Source organism: Grus americana, chromosome 4, assembly GCF_028858705.1.
Source record: "Grus americana isolate bGruAme1 chromosome 4, bGruAme1.mat, whole genome shotgun sequence".
In the NCBI taxonomy this organism is placed as follows: domain Eukaryota; kingdom Metazoa; phylum Chordata; class Aves; order Gruiformes; family Gruidae; genus Grus; species Grus americana.
The window spans coordinates 66,845,085-66,870,668 of record NC_072855.1 but is presented as its reverse complement, the minus strand read 5'-3'; the positions used below and the strand labels follow the sequence as shown (position 1 = coordinate 66,870,668).

The 25,584-nt window shown below is 37.8% G+C and overlaps 1 protein-coding gene across 3 annotated transcripts in view; it reads left to right on the top strand.

Annotated features, from left to right (window-relative positions):
- EDNRA (endothelin receptor type A) overlaps nucleotides 1–12,952 on the top strand; it is a 34,881-nt gene extending 21,929 nt beyond the window's left edge. For 2 of the 3 annotated variants that reach the window (XM_054824220.1, XM_054824219.1), the window contains exons 4-8: nucleotides 2,006–2,204; nucleotides 6,096–6,248; nucleotides 8,398–8,531; nucleotides 8,939–9,047; nucleotides 11,009–12,952. In XM_054824220.1, coding sequence (XP_054680195.1) covers nucleotides 2,006–2,204; nucleotides 6,096–6,248; nucleotides 8,398–8,531; nucleotides 8,939–9,047; nucleotides 11,009–11,149 — 736 coding nt within the window. In that variant the 3' untranslated portion in view covers nucleotides 11,150–12,952. The remainder of the gene's footprint in view (nucleotides 1–2,005; nucleotides 2,205–6,095; nucleotides 6,249–8,397; nucleotides 8,532–8,938; nucleotides 9,048–11,008) is intronic. The other variant, XM_054824221.1, reaches the window with a different exon arrangement.
- The last annotated feature ends 12,632 nt before the right edge of the window (nucleotides 12,953–25,584 follow it).

Genomic DNA, 25,584 nt, shown 5'->3' with positions numbered 1-25,584 from the left:
TGTTTTTTCCCATCGGAAGCTCTTCATTCCTTCCATCTCAGAAATTCAAAATCCAATACTTCCCCATACACTCAAAACATCCTAACTCAGAGTTCTCAACTACTCTTTTCCTTAAACCCTTGTTATCCCTGAGCCTTTAAGCCCATGCCAAAATTCTGTATTCCTTCCAATCACCTCTCTACCATCCCACCCTAATCCTTCCACAACTTAATCCTCCAACCTAAAGCTTTCTGATCTAAATTGCCCTGTACTTTCCTTCCCTTGCCAAAGCTCACCCATCCCTGCAACTCAGAGCCTACATACTTACAAACTGTATCCTCCTGGTCTGTTGAGGGCATCTCCTTTCCCCATACCTTTCACTTTTCTTGTGTCTGCTGTTATGCCCTTTTGTATTCCAGTTAGCTGCTATCATCAACTAAAATCACTGCCTCATTTGCTTTCCTCTGAAAAACTTAACCTTGGCTCGTGCCTTGGAAAGGTGTTAAGAATAGAGGTGGCAGCTGCACATATCCAAATATATCTGCCAGGACTCAAGGGGGCAGAAAATGAGGCTATGTCCGAGCAGGAAAAGAATACTTGCCATAGTCAGGACAGTAAAGTGACACAGCTCCTTACAATTTATAATCTGCTTCAGTGACTTCTTATTCTGACATTTTTTAAAGCAGATGAACAACCTTTCTTGACTTTTTTCCTCCTCAATTAAAGAAGAACAATTTCATCAGTGGATGCCATGATATATCCAAGTAGCACTGTAATTCCAAATAAGAAGTTGCTATTATTTTGGGGAAGTAAAACAAGCAGTTCAGAAATTGTTACATCACCAATGACAGCAAGCTTTCCAGCATGCATTTCAGATTATTACGAGATCAAAAATAATATTTGTTCTTTCCATAATTTTTATATAGCACTGTCTTTGCTAAATTTTTGGAAATGCTAACTAACTTGTTTAGTGCAGTTAAGTCTGCCACTGAAAATTTTATTTATGGACTGGTTTGTACTCTATATTGTATGCCTATCAGTCTTCTCCAAATAATTTTTGAACCTCTTGACCAGAGCTAACAGAGAGGTTGAGGTCTCAAAACTAATAAATTTCTACTAGTTCCTTGAAAACTGGCAGACAAGTAGAGGAGAAAGATCTTCTCAGTTCCTCGACTAGGGGAAAGGCTGCAGCCTGGTAACAAGAATCCTCCGGCATTGGAGGGACAGAGAAGGTAAAGAGAGGAAGAGGAAAAGGGAGAAATCCATGGGCTGTATTTGAAACTTCTTTAAGAGTTCTCACCTTTTACCAAGGTTACAGTTATGAGATGCATGGACATAGGAAAGCAGGTTTCAATAATTCCACTTTTTACAGAGAAACTTGCTATCTAAGGGATAAAGTAGTGGGAACATATGTTGGTTTTGGCATGTACAGACCTCTTAGCCATGCACTTCAGTTTCTCATTAGAAAGGTGATGCAGAGGCTGAGATAGCTGTCCTAACTAGCACTCAGTTGTAGTCTAAGGCAAATACAGAATATGCTGCATAAAACCAGTATTTTTAACATCAAATAGTGTAAATAGAACAAATACATTTTCATTTAATGAAGAGTATTTTCACATTATTTCATTGCATGGAAGCTGACAACTTCAGACAACACTGCTGTTACAGCTGAGGTAGCTGAAGGAGATAGCTGGTTTATATCTATTAGAATGGCTTCTGTGTCTGGAAGCTTTTTTTCTTCTGTTATGTCAGTTGATCTAGTGAAAGGTATAGTCTGTCCTCACAAACCTTGCCGGCTTTAATTAGAAGACATTAGCGTAGTCCACATAGCAGAATTCCACACACACCCTTGCAGCTAGCTCTCTGCTATCCCCCTCTTGATGTGCCCCTGGAATGGGCAGAAAAAACAAGCAATACAAGTCTAAGATGTTAGCTTTAGGATTTTATCTGATATATAAAATTGAACCAAGATCTTTGAATTTAAGGAAGAAACTGAACGTTGGAAAATAATGCCTCTCTTTTTCAGGTATAGAGCAGTTGCATCCTGGAGCCGTGTTCAGGGAATTGGAATCCCTATGATCACTGCTATTGAAATTTTCTCCATTTGGCTTCTGTCCTTCATACTGGCTATTCCAGAAGCAATTGGTTTTGCTGTGGTACCTTTCAGATACAAGGATGAAGGTTATGTCACCTGCATGCTCAATGCTACAAATAGTTTTATGTTGGTAAGTAACATCTTTTCTTCTCTTTTTGGAATCCACAATATATAGGTTAGACAGTTAAGATACTGGATTATAATATGCTTTATTCACCCATTAAAGTGCAAAATGTATTCTAATGTACAGTGGTGTAAAGAAGATCCTTCATTTACAGTGAACTGTCTCTACTTTCAGCCAGAGATACTAAATGGGACTTTACAACAATTTCATTTCTTCACTACTGAGGATTCTTAACACAGAAATTTCCAATTTAGGCCTGCTTAAAGTACAAGCAAGAGATGTATCAGGGTATCCAGAGCCTTGGAAAGTATTGTGTTTTTCGATATAACACCTTGCAGCTTGTAACTGTCAAAACCCATGTTTTACCATGATTAGTCATCATTTTGCAAGCAGTAGCCAGCTCTTTTGGCAGATAAAGAAATGGGTGGGGCCATGCTCTAACATAGCTTTTCCTATTCTATATGCACTTACAACATCAAACAGAGAATAATCCCTTCATTTACAAGAAATCATGACTACAAATCTGACAGACCCCCATCTCCAACCTAGGCATCTTGGGCACTGTTAGCTGTCATCTAGATACAGCAGCTCGAGAAAGAGAAGTGCCTGAGACACACTAGGCTTCTTTGGCACATTTCATAGCCCTCATCCTCAGTGTTGCTGCAGCTTAACAGTTGCCAAAACCCACATTAGCTTGTTCAAAGCAAGTCAGGTGAGTAGTCACTACAGAACTAATAGATCTTTACTGCACAGGGGGACAGTGATCTTCCACCTGGCCTTACACTGAGAACATGTGAAAATGGTATCTTAATTTTTTCTTTGTGAACCCAAAGAAGGACCAGCCACCATTCACCATGTAATAAAAACAGAGTAATATTCTATTTTGTCTCAGAGAAGGCAGATACTGCAAGGTCTTAAGTCTTGAGGGAAACTCCATATTTTTTTCTGGACTAGAATTTTTCGTGCTAGACTGCATATTTTTCTTTTTTTAAATATCTGGCACTTCTTCTTTTATTGGATCAGAACATGGCTGGGGCTATAATTGGGAAGGATAGGGCAAAATGGAGCTAGGAAATTTAGGAAATAAAAAGTGTGGATGATTAGTGCTTTTCAGAGGAATATCCCCAACTTTGGTAGGGTTACACGGACTGCAGGGATGGCAGAAAGAGCAAGACACAATTGCAAGAGAAGACAAAGGAATTCCCTAATAGAAATAATTAATGCAGGTGAAGACAGAGTAGAATTGTGCAGAATTTACTATATATTTGTTTCTAAACTCTACAGACTATATGACTGTAGATACTGTAGTTATAAGAATATGATTTATGAAATGCACACCAGCAAATTTCCCTTCTGTAATGGCTATTTTTCTCCACAAATGTGCCTGGACAATCTTTACTTCCTCTCTCCCTAAGAAAAATAATAGTTATCTCTTCCCTCTTCTCAAAAACACTACAGTTCAGGTCTTCCATAGGCATCCTAACTTTAATGATTGTTATTCTGTTCTTAATGTGGTAAGTAGGATAGCTTGGTTTGTTTTATTTGCAGGACTCAGTATCTTTTACTTGCTCAGCATAATTCAAAAGCTCCAAATCTCCCCATGCCAGTTTGATTTTCAAGGAAACAAACCAGCATTTACGTCCAAGCTGAGAGTAAATGTTGGATGTGTCAGTCATAATGGAGAGTGTTGTGTTTCAATGCGTTGCAAGCAAGTACAAACATGAGATTAAAATGGGAATACCATTTTAACCTTAACTCTGGTATTTACTACCACAAACACCACAATAAACAATTACGAAACTTTGGGAAGGATTTATGATTAGCTTTTGTTTTTAACAGGAGCTTTATTCATGTTTAAAGCCATCCTTGAAAGACTTAAAAGATTCATGCTAGACCATGATTCCCAAGAGGCTGAGTGCACTAGGAAACTTGTTTAAAATGCACATTTCCTGTAGAAAACCAGTTCCATGTGGGCTTTAAAGACAAACAAAAGAATGTCTACTTCTCTTACATCAACCCAATTTTGTGCTTTGATGCAAGCTTTGTGAAACTTGGATTCCACAATTAATCATTTACAGACGTTTTTGTGTAGGTTTTATAACTTCACAAAGCCAGGTCCTCGTACAGAACTGACGCGTAGGTCAGGGTTGTGACACAGAACTCTATGTGTGTGTTTTCTTAACTGACAGGCAATGCTCATGAAAGCTGGTAGACTGATATGACAGAAAGTTTTCCTTGTAAACATAGCATGGATTCACACAGTACATGTTTTGGTGTGCTGCCCAACCAATATGATTCTAGTCTGACTTGGAGGAGTTTGCCACGGAAAAGATAATTGTCTCCATGTATTTGTAATCCTTCTCTCTGCAGCAGGAGTGGTAATTAGATTTCCCCTCAGTACAAACTCTTCAAGTATGAGGCATATTGTTTTGTGCTGGCAGCAGCTCTGTTCCCAGTGGGGGAACTTCTGCCCCCAAGGAGAGTGCAACTATGCAGCAGACCATAGCCCCTCCTCACACAGGGATGAGGCTAATGAGGAGGAGGAAACAGGCTAATCAACACAATTCAAAATGTCCTGTGAGGTGGGGCCGTGGCCTAGATACCAGCAGCATACGCTAAATTAGCAAGCTCTGTAAGCAGCTAACTGTGTTGGGATAGAGGGAGAAAAATCAAACCCATTTCTTTTTTCTTAATAGATCAACTTTCTAGTGTAACTAAAGCAGATTTAAATACGAACATTATTAAATACTAGTCTATTAATTGCATCCATTTTTTTCATCTTTCAAAGTTTAGTACCATTCAGTTTTAAATGTAAACAAGTTGTCAAAAGTCTGACTTTTTCAAATAGGATTCATATAATCCTCAGTTATTAGCATTTTGACATTTGGTGTGGGAACTGTGATGTTACAAGAGCACATCCGCTAGGAATAAACAAGGGGAAAGATTATGAGAAAGAAGGTTCCCTTTTACAGACATCCATCTCAGTGACTAATAACATAGAGACAGGAAGCAGAGACAGGAAGTATTTAAAATGTCATATTTCAGTGCACACTTTTAGCTGAGCATAGAAGTTTAAAACCAAGACACAATATTTTCTCAAGTCTGAAAATAATCATCTACAGAAAAGAGTAATTTTAAATGTTTTGTCAAATGTAGTATTTCCCATAATACACAAATGTATTAACTTAAACCACAGCTTAAATCACAGCTAACACTTAAAATTACACAGCGAATTACTGCTACTCTATCAAGCCCTTCAACATCCTGTCACAAAAGGCAAATGGTATGACTGGTAGGCAAAGGGTTAAAAGTAACTGTACCACTAGAAGCCATCCATCCAAAGCTTTGCATATATCAGACAAACACTTATGAAGTGGCTCCTATCTGCCCAGTACATAAGCAAACCAACCACCAATCTTTTCACTGATAACATAAGGTGATAAAACTTACAAGACATTTTGAATTTTCCTTTTTTGGAATCAGGACAGAAGCTGTAGATGTAAATGGCATTTCCTGAGACAGGCTTTTAGTGAGATTTGTTATCTCAAACTGACACTGTCTACATTTTGGCATATCTTTTTCATGAAACTGGATTCTAGTTTTTGTGAATGACTGTAAATGTGCAGAAAACACAACCAAAGAAAATGAATTCCAACCCAAGACATTGCAACAAAGGTACAGGCAGGCTACCCATAAGGTAAAATAAATGTTTACACTGCCACAATTCCCATTTTGATATTGGTTCAAAACAGATCAACATTAAGAGAGTTTACAAAATTTGTGTTGTTTACCAATAGACAGATACCAGTGTACCAACTGTCACGCTTTGCAAGACCTTTTTGTGTGGTACTTTCCATCGAATCATAAGAAAATATTTTCTCTTTACCTTATCTACAGTTTTACAAAGATGCAAAGGATTGGTGGCTGTTTGGTTTCTATTTCTGCATGCCATTGGCATGTACTGCCATCTTTTATACGCTAATGACTTGCGAAATGTTAAACAGAAGAAACAGCAACTTGAGAATCGCTCTCAGTGAACACCTTAAGCAGGTAAATATTAGGAACACCAATGTTTGAAAATACTGTTCTTCTCTCTTTGGGTTAGCTTAGAAATGTTTCAAAGTGTACTTGAATACAGTAAATTAAAGAAATAGAAAGTGAGGATGTAGGTTATTTATGATGTTAAGGTATTCATTTAAACCTGGAACACAAGACTAAATCATAGTCTAAAGAGGTATTGAAGACAGCATGCTCAGGAAACTAGCCAGTTTCTTTCTTTTCTTAAGTACATATGACAGTTGTACTCTTCTGCTCTTTAACCTCAAATCACTACTGGCTTAATGCTTTGAAATTTAACTACAAAGATTTGCCAAAAAAATGTTTCTTTTTATTCATAAAGATATGACTCCATAGGTCCTCCCTACTTTTGGCACACTTTGATATGCAACTTTAGTTTCATATAAAAAGCAATTGTAGAATAACCTGGTTTAGCATAGAGTGGATTTTTTTTCTGGGTTATTGCACTGCTGCAGTACCACTACTGTAGCTGCTTTGAAAAGAGCAACAGGATAATAGTACAAACAAATGATCATAAAGTCACTCACAGAACCATCAGATCTCACTTTGCTGTTTTTGCAGCACTGTCTGATGTTTAATTCCTAACTGAAATTTTAAAAACAATCCTTAGCTTTTCCCCTGTGTTAAAGTCAGCCCCTCAAATTCCACTCTTTCTTTCAAATTCCACATTCACAGATGTGACTCCCTAAAGCAGTCCCCTCTGCATCAGAGTGAGAACCTCTTGGAGAGGTTCCTCCTCTGCTAGTTCATTCCAGATCAGGGCAGAGGGGAAAATCCTCCCCTTGTGCAGATCCTTCACTGTTTCCCCTCAGCAGGCCCCAGGGCCTGCAACACAGCCTGTCCTAGGGCCACACACAAGCTACTCCACCCATTAGAACTAGAATGGTATGTACAGGGCAGGGGAATCCACCCTCCAGCTTTCCCATCTTGATGTGCAGTGCCCAGCAAGCTACTCACACTGGTTGCTGGGGGATGACTTCATGCCACAATTTACAAATGCTTGTCTTCTTAACTATCACCTTTTGCCCTTCTTTCTTCCTTCCTTGCCTACGGCCTTGTCCACATTAATGACTAGAAACAATCCTTTTCGTATTCTGATAAAAACTGCTATTATAAGAAACGATAATATCCATATTCAAAGCCTAACAAGACTTACTGTAATCACACATTTCACTTTAAGTTTTTTTAATGACAGAGCCTTGCAATACATATTATTGCTACATTACAGTGGCAGTTTCAGAAGTGGTATTCTTACCCTTTGTATGCTGCTTTTCCTCAAATGCATGCCTACCAAACATCACTGGTATGCATTGTCAAAAATCCACTAAAACATCTGTAAATCTCTAGAGCCATACAAAATATCCATTACATTGAAATTATTTCCTGATGGAGTATTATGAGATTAAGCTGTAATATAGACATTTCTAAAATTTTGTTTGTAGAGGAACTATTTACTTAAGAACATCAAGATCACATAGCAAGGATCACATTGCAAAATTAATATACTGTGCAGTGTCCCTTTATGTAACGTGATGCATACTAAATATAAAACAATACATCAGAGAGAATTTTACATTCTGACTGGGTGTGTGGTTGAATGGAACTTTTATTGCCAATTAATTTAGGCGCCTTGGGATTGCCCCACATTAAGGATTAGGTACAAGTGGTTTATGAAGCAGGTGTGATCCCAGTTTCCCTCATACATGAAAAAGTTTTCTTGAAGATTATGCATGTTTCTGAAGAAAGAGGTTTATCTGAGGGATTGCCAGAAACCTAATCCAGTGTAGAGGAATAAGAAGGGCTGGGAAAGTAATCAGCTTCAGGAAAGCCCAGGAGTGGATTTTCCTTGGCTAACATCTACAATGTCCTGGCAATGACCTGTGTGCTCCAGCTGCTCCAGTCTCAGTGATGAGCAGGTTCTGTTGAGGATAGCCAGAATCAAGAACATGACAAGCCCCATAAAAAACAGTTCAGGAACATCAGGTAGTCTGGAAGCTGCACTTTGGGAATCCTTGCATGCTTTCTCTAGATTACTTACTTTGCTGCCAACATCACCACACTACAATCATCTACCAATATGAATTAGGCACTCAGTCATAGTTATCTTTACTTCTTTTTCTAGCGTCGAGAAGTTGCAAAGACAGTTTTCTGTTTAGTAGTGATTTTTGCTCTTTGCTGGTTCCCTCTCCATTTGAGCCGAATTTTGAAGAAAATGGTATATAATGAAAGAGACCCCGGCAGATGTGAACTGCTCAGGTACTTCATTTTCTATGTTAATCAGTTGTTTACAGTGAAAAAATATAATGCCGCAGACTTGGAGTTTATGTGAGAAATGTCATTTTGCATGCAACTGTGGTCTTCAGAGAGCAAACATTTTATTTTATGACTTTTCAGCTGCATCTATTTTCAGAGGTTTCAGTTTTAATGGGGTAGCATGATTTCAATAAATGTTGTCTGTCACCATTGCAATCACTTTCCTCTGCCTTTTGTGAACTTCTGTGAGACAGGTTATTATCGACCTGGCATGGTACAAGATTAGATTGAGGGAGTTAGGTAAGAGAGAATTAGTTCCTGTGACAGAAGAGATTGTAACCAAAAAAAGCACAGATGCTTCTACAGTCTATGAACAGTTTAAATGTTTTGCTTTCTCTTTTGTTGTCTAGTTTCTTGCTGCCGTTGGATTATATCAGCATCAACTTGGCAACCATGAACTCTTGTATAAACCCAATAGCTCTCTATTTTGTAAGCAAGAAGTTTAAAAACTGTTTCCAGGTAAGATCTCCTTGATAAGATTTTATGTCCAGTTAATGAACTGTATTAAACCACTTAGTTATTATCTATTTTTAGCAGTTGGGAGAAGAGGCATGCAAAGGAATGAAAGATTATAAATTGTCTAGTTTATCAGCTAGCAGCTCACATAGCACACATACCAAATAGAAAGTGGAACTATCTACTTCATCTGAAATGCTAAATGAGTAAATAAGTTTGACATAGTCCTCATATGGAAACATGTAAACTGAGAGAGACAGGCTCTTGTAAGTCCTGTTTACCTGCATGTGACGTGTACATGAAATACAATTTGGTTGATAACATATTTTTCACTCCAGATGAAGACAAAGAACAGATACATAGGACACAAAGCTGCCTGCAGTTAAACAATCCCATTAATGACTAAAATTTTCAGGCTTGAATACCAAAGCAGGCACCTGAGTTGACTTCAGCAATTAAATACGCATTATGGCTTTTACCTGCATTTTTCCAGTTCCTACACATGAAAACATATTTGAAGGCTAAAATAATTTCCTTGTGACACTGTGCCTCTGCAAGTCCCTGTTCATCTAATAAAAGCAATAAAGAAAGAAAATGAGAGCATACAGTGGTAAATAAAGTAATGAAATGGAAAAAGAAGACTGAAATAGTTTTATCTGCAAAGAAAAACAAAAGACGACAGGACTGCATCACTAAACTTTAAGTCTGTCAATAGACAACTCAAGCTACTGAAAAAATGCAATAAATTATTAGAATAGGGAAGACCTGTTTGTCTGAAGCCTGCTCAGACTTAGAAACTATTTTAAGGGAGTATTTTCACATGCTAAATAAGAAGTCAGCTTTGCTTTTTACAGTCCCCTACTTCATTTGGGAACTGTGGAGAGGATAATATGCCTGAATTTGTCCTCAGGTGAAAGGGAGAAGTAACAGTGGGTACTACCAGGCTGCTTCTCATATCACTAGTTCATTCTTCCCATTTGTCCTTCCAAATAAAATTACCATACAACAACTCTAATTAAAGAATTTTCAGGTATTATTTAATCTTTCTCAGCTTCTCATTATAGCTTACCCTTTCCCTTATAGTATCAACGTCATTAATTCGGGCATATATATTCCATTTTGTATTTAAGTTTCTCACCCTACCTCTGTTGCTATTTTACATACCCACCCACAGAAAGATAGATAGTACACGTATCTTATGTCTGGCTTTACCTCTCTGCAACACTCCCTTCCCATTGAGTTCGCAGAAGTCATGGATCTACTGCTGTTACTACCATTGCTCCTCTGAGGCCTTAACTCTTTCCCCTAAATACAGGTTCCATCTACATAGAATTAGGCACTAGTTTTTGTGGAGGCAGGGAGGATAGCTGAAGAATCCTTTCTGCTCCTTTCAGAAGAGACAACTGAACATCCCAGGCTGTGAAGAACCTGGGAGTATGATCCTAAATGACTTTCTGTTCTTGACTGTGAAAAACTAAACACCTCAATATATTCACTGTCCCTTTTCCTAAACAATTTTGTCATCTTCTGTGAAAGATGTGAGAAGAGACCTAAGCCACAGGCTGAGGAATTTTCTTCTTTTCTCTTACATGCTAAGCAGCACACTGATCCCTAACTTTGAAGTGCAGTTATAAAGAGGGGAAAAACCCAACCCAGCTCTTACAATATGTATTGAGTTCTGTCAGTTCTGTCTATTTACCTTAGTCAAACACATTTCCCTTTTGATACTGTCAAAGTTTTTCTTAAATAAGAGGCATGGGCTGGGCCTAATTTGCTGCATTTGTGATGTTTAATCACAAGAACTGTTTGCATCCTAGGATAAAAAATTTGCCTGAGTGCAGCTATCACTCCCATCAGCTAGAGTTGTCTGTGAATTTCTGAATTAAAAATGTGGCTGGCAATCTGCATAGAGCTGATAAATTTGTGTTAACCTTTTTTTTTCTTTTTCTTTTTTTTTCTTCCAGTCATGTCTTTGCTGTTGCTGCTCCCAATCTAAGAGTCTAGTGACTTCAGTGCCCATGAATGGAACAAGCATTCAGTGGAAAAATCAAGAACTGAATAATCACAATACAGATCGAAGCAGCCATAAAGACAGCATAAACTGAAAATTAAGGACTCTGATACCACTTCAGAATCAAACAGGAAAAAAAAAAGTCACAACAAAGCTATATCAACAGGAAGCCCAGTGACTGTTCCATAATCAATTCAGACATGTGCACCCTTGTACCTAATTCTAGAGGTGACTGAGTAGATTGACTGACTATAACTGTGATGTTCTGTGAACTGAGATCCACTGGATGGTAATTCTGTCTCTGAAAAGGATATTGATGTCATTAGGACACCAAAAACCTGACTTGAACTACACAAGTGGTTTGCTTTTCTGAACCAAGCAGGAACTGTCCAGTGCCTGTGACTGGTACAATACAATCTTTTTACCTGATTGTCACCTAGAATTAATCACTCCGGAATTTTTCAGAAGATATCAAAATGGAATCTGTCTGTGACTATATTTTCTCTTTGCCCATTTGTCTTTTAACTTTTATTTGTGTGGTGGATATATTCCAATATGTTTTGCATGTTGTTGTTGTTTTTCAGGTTTATGTTGGGAAATGTTTTGGTCCACACCAGTATTTTATTTACTTATGTTACAATGGGTCAGGACATTAGCTGGGCAGTTTGTATTTGTAGCACTTCAGTACTCAAAAATAGGAAGAGACCATTTAAAGTAGCATCAACATTTGGCACTTAAGCACAGATTAATACCAAAAAAAGAGGTATTAATAATACAGTACTATACTGTGTTATTTATTCTAATGCTCTGTACAAAATAAACATAATAAACATAATCTGTATCAGCAAAAAGAATGAAAGATGCCCCCAGAGGGGCACCTTACAATGTGTTCTTAATTAACCTGCCATGTTAATTCTTAAACTATATGAACCTCTTAATCTCTTTAGACTACAGCTGTGTTAAATCTACATCAAAATGAGGGTCAGTGGAACACAGTAAAACATTATTAAAGCTGTCCAAAGAGTTCTGAGAATATGGTTGTTTATTATTATAGCAACTATGCATAACACTACTTACACATTGTGAACATGATGTTATAGTCATAGCGAATGCAGACCTGTGGAAGTCCGTAACAGTTGGATGTGCACAAGGATATTTTGTGCCTTATGCTTACCGAGTTCTTTGCCTTACTCTCACAATGTTCAAGGATTTTAATGGGGTTTGATAGTTTATTAGAATTGTTAACCATACAAATGCTATGAATAATATACAGAAAATATTGCTTGCATACATGTAAACTGGTGATTTACTTATTATTTCCATCCATTACGGTTAAATGGCAAGAGATTCCTTGTTTGGCTATAGAAATTTTTAATAGGTAGCCTTCCATTAAATAGTGGAATTAAATAGTATGGTGTCATATATAATATGCCTCATGCTGAAATCTGCTAGGAAGTTTATAGCATCTGTTGTGCCAGGCTCAGAAGCAGTAATTAAAATTCCACAATTTTTTAAACATCTGTTACATTTCAAGTGAAAGATATAATCCTGCATATTTTTATTTACGAGGTCAAAATGCTAGTGCCTACAGTGACTTCCACTGCACAGTTTCCCAAATGTTTACATTCACACAAATCTTCTAAAGTGTATTAAAAAAAAGTTCTTTAAATTAGTTTATGTATTTTTGTGTGCTTTTGTCTCTGTGACTTATATGCATGTATAAATACATACAAATTTATGTTCATATGCTATAAACCTAAATACAGTCTTCTGACAGTGCTCTGTAGTAGTGCCTAAGAGCATGGTATTGAATGAGACTTGGCTGAATTTTATTTAAAACATTTCATCCTCAAACTGTATCAAAAATCATAGTAAATAAGTAACAATGCTTTCCTTTGAGAAGGTTGAATTACTGAGTCTCTTTACATCCTGCCACTTTCACTGCTCCTTTGACAGAATGTACTGAGCAGATGATAAAGGTAAACAGAAAACAGATATGAAGAATGGATTTAAGTTGTAAATTGCTTCTTTATTTCAAGGCAGGAAAAAGCTTTGTGTGCATTCCTCTCTTCTATTATTTATCTGATGGTTAGATGAACCAAAAAATTCATACTATACCAGCAAATCAATAATCGGATTGTTCAGATACAATCTTTTCTACCTGTCTAGGTAAAACAGTGAGCAGTAGAGACAATCCAGGACAGAAACTTTAGGACTCAACTTCTACAAAAAAAAGCATCTACCTGTAAAAGTATCAGACCCTGAAACAGACCATTTTTAGGCTTTACCAGCACTGACACCAACCACAAGTCATGAAAAGTTAACAGTTTTCCTTCCAGCATTAACACCTCAAACATCTATTGCTTTCAAAACAATAGTTGGCTCTATTGTGTGGCAAAGATATATGCACGTGCACGCACAAGAGATACCTTAATTTAGTTCAGCCTAGATGGAAAAATAATCTTTCTATTCCCCAAAGAGCTGACTGACCATAGTGGCAGCATTATAAAATACAAAACTTTTTAATTAAAAAAAAAAAAAAGGTAAAGTATCTAACAGATGTGAGAGGTGTATTTTAGAATGCTTTAGAATGATTTTTGGAAGCTTACTTAGGGATCAAAGCATGCAAAAACTAATTGGTGATGCTCATTCTATCTCCTCCAGCCAGTTGAAGGATAGACAGAGCCTAAATAACAGTGACAAGTGAGGTCTCCAGAGGTCTCAGACTTTTTTGCCATGCATGCTCTTTTTTATTTTCACTGGCGGCTGCTGCTCCCACTCACAAACCAGTCATAAGGACAAAGGGTGTTACGATGTGGCAATTATGGTTGTGGTGGTGGTGGTGGAACTGTTTCTGTAAAACCTACTAAGATACTTTTAAAATTATCTCCTATTCTTCCCACTGATAATGGTAAATATTCCTCCTAGTATTGTATCTACCCTCAATTCTGAAAAAGCTACCTTTCCAAAGCAACCAACAAAAGTCTTCCACAATTCTGAAATTCAACCATAGCTAATTTTAACCTTTCCTTTTCCTGCAAAGTTCTGCAAAAAGGTGCTTTGGCATTTCTATTTATGTATCAAAACCAGTGCACGTTTAGTTGGGATTTTCCTCTGCTGTTGCACAGAAGCTGCTTTCTCTTTTATATCAGAACAACTTTCCACAACAAGTATCCTTCCATCCTCTTATTTTATAGATGGTTTTATGTCTGCTGTTTGCATTCCTCTTAGCTGAACCAAGCCTAGCTTTTCTCTGCAGCTGGCAGTATCTCTATTCCACAAGTTCCAGATTAATTTCTTACACTTTTTGTAACATCTGTTCATCATAATCAAAATCCATTTAACTGTCACAATCATAATTTTTGTGGACTTCACAATTCCCAACTCTTTTCAGTCCAGTCAGTGTAAAATTTCATTGACTGTTTCCTCTTACACTCTTACATAGTCTCACATCTCAACTTCAAACACTTTGCAGAGTTTTGTTTAATTTTAGAATCCAGTTATTCTCCTTGTTTTCAATATGCCTTCCCCCCCCTCCAACTACCACAATAAACATTTCCTTTTCGGTGTATTTTATACTTATTTGCTTCAAAGATAGAGCATACATAGGTTTCCACTTACGTTTATGTTTGTTTATTTACATATTAAACTCTGGGCTTCGGACCTGACCTAGCCAGTTGTTGTGCTTTGCAGAAAAGTGCATATGTAGTAGTTCATCATAAATCTCACCTGATAGAACTGTCAGCTTGGTTCAGTGAAGGATGCTTATGCAACCCTCATGTCTGAATATGTTTATTTTTGCTTTTAATACAGTCAGTTTCAGGTGTTTACCTATCTGTCCCTCCATCTTTCAAAAACAACTATGAACCCCCTACCCAATTTCAATAAATTTTGCAGGACAGAGTTATCAATGTTATGAAGTTACAGAGAATTTCACAAAACCTGCAGGATGGGTAGAAGAACAAGATCCTACACATGCTCTACACAGAAAATTGCTGAAATGGACTTTATATGTATTCAACAAATTCAGATAATAGAGAGATGTTATGAACATTATACATGCAGAAAAAGCTTTGATCAGAGCTTGCAACTTGCAAGACATCTGCGAATCAAACCACAACACACAAATTCTTGGAAACTAGTATTTGTTAAGTTCCATTGCTTGTGAAATTATTTGCTTTTTTTCCTGTTTCTCTCTCATCATTTACATATTTACCACAATCTTGTTACTAGATAATTTGATTCTGTGAAGCCTTATGGGTTTCAGTTTGTGAGAAGACATAGTACAAATTCAAATTCTGCTGCATTTGTATGAACAGATTTCTGCTCAAATGTCCCTGAGGCAAAGCATGCATTTCCATTAGAAGAAACACACTCAGACTGCATGCTAACATTGCCTTGCAAAATGTTTTCCAGACAATCAGTTGTGCAAAGCTTAGCTCAGCAAAGTATTCCTAATTTATACTCCTCACCCTTTCAAAGACTAAATAAAGGCAATTATCTCTAAAATCAGAGTAAGAGAAGACACATAAAAAGTTTACAGAACAGAAACAATTCCCAAGTTGCACAGGAAAAAAAAATCACCCTCAACCAAAACCAGGCCTGTTTAAAATGTGGCTCTAAAAGAAACACAGCTTATCATTAGTCCAAGTGTGGGAAAGCAAGATAAGAACTAAATAAAACAATTTACTAGGTCATCTCCAGTTTTTCTAAAGGAAGATGAAATTAATTGACCTCTAGTATCTCATCTAGAATCAGCTTCTTCCCCGTACAGATACCACTGCTTCTGAAATGAACTGTTGCTTGAGTCACAGTTTTGCAGTCTCATTAGTTACAGTAGCTTATTATTACAATAAAGCTCAACATAATAAGTGTTACAACTGATAAGAAAAAAGAATTTATTCTATTCTTCAGCAGCAATCAGAGTAACTGAGTACCTGCAAACTGCTCTGAAATCAAAGATTTGGAAATACTTGGTGCATCTCAGAATAAGGCCTTCACTTCAATCTCATGCTGTCGTAGTCCTGGGGAGTAAAAAGACTGAGTCTACAAGTTACTGAATCAAGCATCCAAAATGACTAATGAGAAGCATTTCTAGGCCATCCAAGAGAACATGGATTCTGCTATATATTTTAAACATAGGGGAAGATTAGAAATCCATCATTACTAGCTACCTCTGTGCCAACCTGTAGCCACACTTCATATTTATTGAAATCCCTGTGTCTAAAGTTTTTGTGTCTTTTCCCCTCCAAAATTGTTGTACAGTGGCCTCCTTGGTATTGCCTCTGAATAAAGTATACATGTGGATTAGCGTTCTTTCAAATATCTACACAGTATTAATAAAGCATCCATCTCCAGATAAATGGTATATTCCAATACAGAAACACAATTAAACCACACTACCAGAAAGGTCACAAATTTTTAGGGTCAAGTTTTAAACAGAAAATTAACGTAATACTCTTGGGACAAAGAAGTTCACAAATGAACTGCAACAACGCCAATGCCAAGGACTTCTCCAAAATAAAGGAATAAAATGTTGAATTTTTTCCTTTTTATGATCATTTGTATATATGAGAATTTGCTTGCACAGAACTTTAACCAGTGGTTGTTCTTCCATATAAAGTGCATTTCATAGAATCATAGAATACCAAGTTGGAAGGGAACTCAAGGATCATCTGGTCCAACCTTTCTTGCCAAAAGCTCCATCTAAACAAAAGCACTTAGACAAGATGGCCCAGCACCCTGTCTAGCTGAATCTTAAAAGTGTCCAATGTTGGGGAATCCACCACTTCCCTTGGGAGATTATTCCAATGGCTGATTGTTCTCACTGTGAAAAATTTTCCTCTTGTGTCCAACTGGAATCTTCCTAGCAGTAACTAGCACCCATTAGCCCTTGTCTTTTCCATGTGACTCCTTGTAAAAAGGGAGTCTCCATCTTCTTCGTAGCCACCATTTAAGTACTGGAACACAGTGCTGAGGTCTGCCCTAAGCCTTCTTTTCTCAAGGCTGAATAAACCCAGTTCTCTCAGCCTTTCCTCATAGGCAGGCTTCCCAATCCTTTGATCATCATCTTGGCCCTTCTCTGGACCCTCTCCAGCCTGTCCACATCTTTTTTGTATAGCGGGGACTAAAACTGAACACAGTATTCCAGGTGTGGCCTGATGAGCACTGAGTGGTATAATGACTTCTTTATCTCTGCTGGTGATGCCCTAGTTGATGCAACCCAGCATCCTGTTGGTGTTCTTTGCTGCTGCACTACACTGTTCACTCATACTGAGTTTGTTGTCCAGCAGGTCCCTTTCCACAGAGCTGCTCTCTAGCCAGGTGGATCCCAGCCTGTACTGTACTCCTGGGTTGTTTTCCCAGGTGCAAGACCTTACACTTGTCCTTGTTGAACTTCGTAAGGGTCTTGTTAGCCCACTCTTCCAGCCTATCCAGGTCTTCCTTCAGGGTGGCTCTCCTTTTGAAGTGTCTTCTTCCCCACTCAGTTTGGTATCATCCCCAAACTTCATCAGGGTGCACTTGATCCAATCATCCAGATCACTTATGAAGATATTAAACAGCGTTGGGCCCAATATCAATCCCTTGGGGACCCCACTTGTGACAGGTTGCCAGTTTGAAAACAAGTTATTTACCACCACCCTCTGGGTGCAACCTTTCAGCCAGTTCCCCAGCCACCACATAGACCACTTATCTAGACCATAACGCATCAGTTTCTCTAGGAGGAGGCTGTGGGGAACTGTATCAAAAGCCTTGGAGAAACCCAGGTAGACAATGTCCACTGCTCGCCCCACATGAACTGAGCAGGTTACTTTGTCATAGAAGGCAATCAGGTTTGTCAAGCATGATTTGCCCTTGGCGCTTCATTTGACTTGTGATAGCTCCCAGGAGGATTTGTTCCATAACTTTCCCAGGGACTGAAGTAAGACAGATGGGCCTCTAATTTCCTGGATCCTCCTTTAAGCTCTTCTTGTAGATAGGGGTGACATTAACCTTCTTCCAGTCCTCTGAGATGTCCCCCAATCTCCATGACTTCTCAAAGATATGGAGACCAGCCTCACAACGACATCTGCCAGCTCTCTTACCACCCTCAGATGGATATTATCAGGGCTCATCAATTTGTAAGGGTCAAGCTCCTGTAATAGTTCACGGGTCTGTGTTTGCATCGACCTGGATTTTTGTTCCCAAGGCCTGGGGCCCAACAGGGCTGGTAAAGACAGAGGTGAAGAAAGTGTTGAGAACCTCTGCCTTATCAGCACTCTTGGTGACTAATTCACCTCTCCTGTTTAACAGTGCACCAATATTACCCTTCTGCTTCTGCTTCTTGTTTACATACATGAAGAACCCTTTCTTGTGGTTTTTGACATCTCTGGCCAATTTCAATTCAAGCTGAACTTTTGCTTTTCTAACTGCATCTCTGTGTGCCCTGGCAATGCCCATATAGTTCTCAGTGGGTATTTGTCTGCTTTTACATCTCTGGTACACTTCTCTTTTGGTTTTGAGCAGATTTAGAAGCTTGCAGTTAAGCCAAGGGGTTCTCTTGCTCCATCTACTTCCCTTACCATTAAAGGGGAGGAACTGTTTTTGTGCTTCCAGGAGAGTGTTCCTGAAAAACTCCCAGCAGTCCCTAGCTCCTTTATCGTCCATGGAAACTTCCCACAGAATCCCTCCCAACTAAGCTCCGAGTGAGTTGAAGTTTGCTCTTCTAAAATCTAAAACCTTTGTCTTCGTACTAACCTTCAGCATGCTCAGCAGGATCCCAAACTCCACAATACTGTGCTCACTGCAGCCAAGGCTATCACTAACCAAGATATTACAAAGCAGGTTTTCTTGGTTTGTGATTTGCAAGCCCAGCAGTGCTTCATTCCTGATTGGCACATCCAACGTTTGTATGAGGAAGCAGTCCTCTACGCATTCCAGCAACTTGATGGATGATGTGATAAAAGAACCCCAAAATTGATCTTCTCTTCTATTTACTTAAAAAGTGTGAGTCATTTAGAGAGAAAGCAGAAAAAAAGCACTGTGTAATTTAACTATGAGCACTTCCATACCACATATGACTGTACACTATGATAAGCAAAGATGTGAATAGTCCATTGGGCAATCAAATACTAAAATGTTTTAACATGAAAGTGCTCATGGAGAAATAGACAAGAATGAATACATTCATAACAATCAAAGTTTGTTTCAATATTCTAGAAAAGAGACTGGCACAGTAGTAAATTTGAAAATTGGGTAAATTCACTTGATACAAGAATTTGGCCTGAACACCCAAATGTGTTTAAGCTTATGTTTGAAATTCCACTGGGATAAAGGCATGAGGTTAAGCTACAAACAAAATTATTGGCTACAACTTCAGTATAAAAAAGGAGCTAAAGAAAGAAATTAACTTATAAGATTTCCAAATTTTTCAAACTAAAAGTGGTCTTACATATGAACTGTATCCCAGTTCTGTGTTTTATAACTAATTTATGTTTCCAATTATGGACTTTTATACATTTTATCAATTTTGTTTTATTTTATTTTTTATAATCTGCTTGGAAAGTATGAAAGTGGCATCAAGACTTAGCCAGTCTAGCTTTACTTACCTGAGAATATAATTTGCTCACACAAGAATTGAATGCATCTACACTGATTGAAATAATAAGAAAATAAAAATGTTTTATTCACCAGCTGAAAGTATTGCCTCAATCAAAGTTAAAACCAGCCATTAAGGTAATTTCAAGTTTCAAGTAGTAACTTGGGATAAAATGCTGAACTTACTGAAATAAATGACTGCTGTGGTTTAACCCGGCAAGCAGCTAAAACAACCACACAGCCATTCGCTCACTCCCCACCCCAGCGGGATGAGGGAGAGAACTGAAAAAAAGTAAAACTCACGGGTTGAGATAATAACAGTTTAATAGGACAGAAAAGGAAGAGAATAATAATAACAATAATAATGACAAAGAATACACAAAATAATGCATGGCACAATTGCTCACCACCTGCTGACCAATGCCCAGCTAGTTCCCGCGCTGTGGTGCTCCCCAGCCAACTCCCCCAGTTATATACTGAATATGACGTCATAAGGTATGGAACATCTCTTTGAACAGTTTGGTCAGCTGTCCTGGCTGTGCCCCCTCCCAGCTTCTTGGGCACCTCCTGTGGAAGGCTCATGCCTCCTCCCTGGCAGAGCCTGGGAAGCTGAAAAGTCCTTGACTTAATTGTAAACACTGCTTAGCAACAACTAAAACATCAGTGTGTTATCAACATTATTGTCATCCTAAATCCAAAACACAGCACTATGCCAGATACCAGGAAGAAAATTAACTCTATCCCAGCCAAAACCAGGACAATGATAAAGTTGCCACTGACTTCAGTAGGACTGGAATTTCAGTCAGAATGTATGATGGAGCCCCGTCAGCACAGTAACTACTGCAGTGTGACTAAGCCCATTACAGCTAAGCAGGACAGAAAAAGTAAATGATTTTGTGGGGTTTGCATGAATAATTGTGAAAATACCATCTCATATGATCAGGTGGGAAAAGAAGCTTTGGCACACTTTTACTCCCATAGAATCAGCTTAATAAAAGAAGTCAGAGGTAACAGGGTTCTCCTCTCACACCACTCCACCAACAGAGACAGGTGGCCAGAATAGGAGAACAGGAAGATTGTCTGCTTGCAGGAAACAATCCTCACTATGGAATACTGATATTCTGAAAATCCAGAGTATTGTCCTGATCCTGTCCCCAAGATCTAACTCTTATATATACAAGTTATCACACAGATATCAATAGAATGATCTATGTCCATGCACTTATTGCATGTGTCCACTGTTCAGGCAGATACTGGAAATGTACAGTTGGCTGGAATATCCCAGTATTACGTATCCCTGAAATGCCTACTACAATTATGCAGATCAGTTTTACTGAAACAATTCTGGTCTATACTGAAATCAATGTGGACATAATATAGTGTGAGCACATATCTCTCAGAATTATAGCAACCCTATGTCAGAGGAATCACAGGATCAATATTTATTACTGCAGGGGATGTAGTATACTGTATTCCTGAAGAAGTTGATATATACAAGAGAAAAGTATCTCTGTGGGGGTTTACCCTGCTGAGTCAAACTGAAAACCCTTACAATTCTCCTGATATACAGACCTCTGGGATCTGCCTCCTTTCAGAAAATTTCATCTTCTGTACCTGATTACCTATTTAGGTATTCTAAGGATGTATTTTCTAGGCTTTGGGAAAACACAGTTTGCACCAACTAAACACTGCATGAGAACTGTCATGTACAGTCATTCCCACTTTGCAGTTTTTGCCACGAGTATGTGATTTCATAAACGTCGTTCTGTATGCAAATAAAATAATCAAGTAAAATAATATGGAAAATGTATTACATGAAAAAGAATTAGATGTCACAAGTAAAGGAGCTCTCTATAACTAAGCCAACCTGACATACTTCTTATCAAGCCTCACTTGGTAATAGTAGATTACTTTTTAGTTAATCTGCTAGTAAATTTCAACAATCCTTCCCTTGAATTTAAAATAAGAATATCACGCAATGCTTAATTTATTGGATAATTGGTTTACTTTTTTCCTATTGAGTCTCAATACTGAATACAGATAATTAATTTAATATACCGTTTATGTCTCAGTTCAAGTAAGATTACTTCACCACTACTTTGTAACACAAATTGTCATGGTATGCCTAGAACTGGTTAACAGGTCCAGACGTGTTAGCAACAATTTGTTACAGTGGGTGCCAGGATGGAAATGGAAAGGATTGACCAACCCAAATAAACAAACAATGCAATTCAAGAACAATTTTGAGCTCACCAGGGAGCTAAAAATCTCTTCCAAATGCTGCTTCAACTACGTGTTGCATAAATACTCTAATAATTTTTTCCAAAACTACGCTCTGCAAGCCCATGGCAACATAGGCTGCATAACAATTTTATGAAACATTAAAAATGAAACCATAGCAGACACCTAGGCAATGGTGTAAGGACAGTATAAGCATACTGTAACACTTCACTGGTAGACTGTCCAAGCCTACCAAATTGAGGTGAAAATCAGTACATTTGGGGTAAATAATGGATATTTCACCATGAATTTATCATCTTTTTGACCCATGTCATCCTTTGGTATTCATAGCATCTTGAGGCAATGAATCCAGTGATTTAACTTACATTGTGTGAGGCTATGCTATGAAGTTGCCATTTGATAATTTCCTTCAATATTCTCTAGTTCTTGTATTATGAGACAGTAAACAATTGCTTTTTGTTTACCTTGCTACTCATGAGTTTATAGACTCAGATGTCTTTTCCAGGCTGACTAGTCTGTTTACTCATATGTCGTATGAAAGTTGTTCTCTACCATTGATCATCTTTTGCCCTTTTCTATATTTTCCTGAGTTCTACCATGCTATTTTCAAGATGGAAGAGAGGAGAGACCAACGTGACCTAGATGCAGCTGCGTAATCATGATCTATTTTGTTCTTTATCCCTCTGTAATAATTCCTAACACTGTATTTGTACCATCAAAACTTAGTTGATTTAAGTGTTTGAAGATGGATCTTGTAAAAAGACTTCTGGAAATCCAAATAGGTTAAATAAACGTGACAATCCTTATGAACATCTTCAATGACACTCTCAGAGAACATAGTTTTGTGAGCTAGAAGTTCCCTTTACAAAAGTCATGTTGATTCTTCTAAAACTATGTTTAGCAATGCAGCCATTAATTCCATTCTTTGTTATAGGTTCCACTGGTTTCCTGAATACCGACTTTAGCTTACTGATCTGTAGTTTCATGCAGAAATCTCTCTCTCTCTCTCTCTCTCCCTCTGAGCATATGTTTTGCTATGCATTGTTTCACCTACAGCTAAAAGCTCATTTGAGTTTCTTCAGAATATTTAGGTAAATACCATTTTGACCCATGATTTGTTACTGTTTTGTTGATTTGACCTATAAGCTCTTCTTGGTTTAAATCAGATCTTTAGAACAACTATCAAGATAGTTTTGTTATCGGAAGCTACTTATGCTCCAATACAGGGAGTGTGGATGCAATCGATTTAGCTAATCTGCTATGACTTTATCTCCTCTAACCTTCCTTTTATACCTTTGACATCTATCAGTCTTTGCTCTCTGTCTGGTCTTGATGTATTTGAAAAAGTATTTATTATTCTTGATCAGGTTGTTCCTCAATTATTTTTTTTTTATAGCAGTATCTTACCCATGTCCTGTGAAGTGCCACAATCAAGTTCAGACTTATCCTCTTGTGGGCTCCCTGATTTCTGTTCCAGAGCAGCCGTGTACAATACCATAGGAAGTTTGAGCATTGTGTCCCAGCATTACATTTACACACTCTACCTCGTGTAATTGAAGTGCTCCATTATTAGTTTCGGTACCCTCACAACATTCCCAGCTCCCACAATATATTAGTCATTGTGGCCATACTGTTCAGCCAGTAAGAAAATTACCTTTTTACTAGCATTATGCTATTTATGCACTATTTGTACATTAAATTTGCAGGTTTATTACAGAGGGACTGTGACTTAGTTAATACAGGTTATCTTTGATTTCACATATGACATCAATTCTCCCTTGACATAATCCATTATATTTTTCTTACATAGGCATCCCACTGTTTCCATTAATTATCTTCCTTCCACCAAATTCTTAATACATCTGTTATGGTGATATCATTGCAAAAACCCAGGTATTCCAGTTCCCCAATCTCACTGTCTTCTAGCATTCCTGGATAAACAGTATATGTTTGGTTTGATTTCCTGCTTTTCCATGCTTTGGTACTCTGTTTAGATTACTTGTGTTAAATTTGTGCGCTGCCTATCTAATGATATTATTTTATAGTAGCTATCACCTAAAGACATACATAACTCCTTTTTTTAAAACTGTTGGTATTAGACATTGTGGTATTTTTAGTCAGTGTTCTTAATGAGAAGTCTATGAAAGTTCGTTATTAAGATGGAACTTCACATCACAGCATGTACACTAACGAACTTTAGGGGAAATTGCTAAGGAGGAGAAAATAAAGAGTAATATCGGCATGGTTGTCTCTTTCAATGCCAGTGCATTTCTGCAGCTAATTCTACTGGAAATACTTCTGGGTCATCATATTTAATCATGAAATATATAGGCTAGCTTTCCTTCCACATCAAGGCTCCTTCCACCATAATAGTGTTGCCCTTGCATAGTTTTCTACTGCGGCCAGCCAAGGCCACGTGTAGAAGGAAATTACAAAACTATTCAAATTCTGCCTGCAATCTCCAAATGGAGAGGCACATCTCTTAAATCAGCTCAGAAATTGTTAACAGTGTCATAGATGGGGCTGTTCTTCCTGGTTGTTATTTATGTTGTTCACTACATTACAGAATCACAGGCTCACAGAATGATTGAGGTTGAGAAGGACCTCTGGAGGTCATCTTGTCCAACCCCACTGGTCAAGCAGAGCTACCTAAAGCCAGTTTCCCAGGACCATGTCCAGTTAGGTCTTGAATATCTTCAGTGATGGAGACTCCACAACCTCTCTGGACAATCTGTTGCAATACTGTCACTCTCACACTAAAAAAAATATTTCCTTAGGTTCAGGGGTTTTCTTATTTTTCCTTATGTGTAGGTGTGGCACTTAGGGACATGGTTTAGTGGTGGACTTGGCAGTGTTAGGCTTATGGTTGGACTCAATGATCTTAAAGGTCTTTTCCAACCTAAATGATACCATGATTCTATGATTCTTATGTTCACTTTTTATAAGACTTAGTTTTTCATTGCTTGAAATTTGCATACTAATTGTTTGGGCCAAAATTTTTCATGCTGGTCATCCTCCTTATGCCAAAGTTGTGTTTTCTTACCAAAAAATATCAACAAATCACTCATTCCCTTCCAAAAACAAGTCTACAAGGCCTATCAGGTTTTCACCTGAAACGTTCTTGCTCAGATACTTAGAAGTGGGTACTTAAAAGTAGCATCATGTCTCTGGGATGCAACTTTCATTGCCTTGTGAAACTCCAAAGCAGGTCAAAGTACAATTACCTTGAAAATCATCAATATAAGTCAGTAGTAATGTCTTTGGTTTAAGGGACCTGAATCCCCAAGACCCCTTTTCCACTGAATCTCTACAGATTTCTTTTTTAATTTTTCTTTAAAAATCAAACTTTGCAGCTTTAATTTTTCACTGTTTATTCTTGGGATTTTTTTTTACTGTCACTCCTTTTTAAATTGCTGTGTTTGGAGTTTTCAATCACAGATGACACTCACAGTAATAGGCATCTCACAGTTTGTTTTTTTATGTTTTCTATGGACAGTTATGTTTGGGAGAATTTGTTCACAGCCAGAAAGGCTAAAATCTGTCTACTTTGTATTTTGGTAAGTGAACAACTGCATTATTCAAAAAAGTAGCGTCAATGGTCCAGTCCTATTTGTCATGCCATCCTGTTTCAAGTGTATTACTTGAACATATATGTACAGTGTATGCACTTGAACATATATGTACAGTGTTCACAACTGCCTCTATATGCTC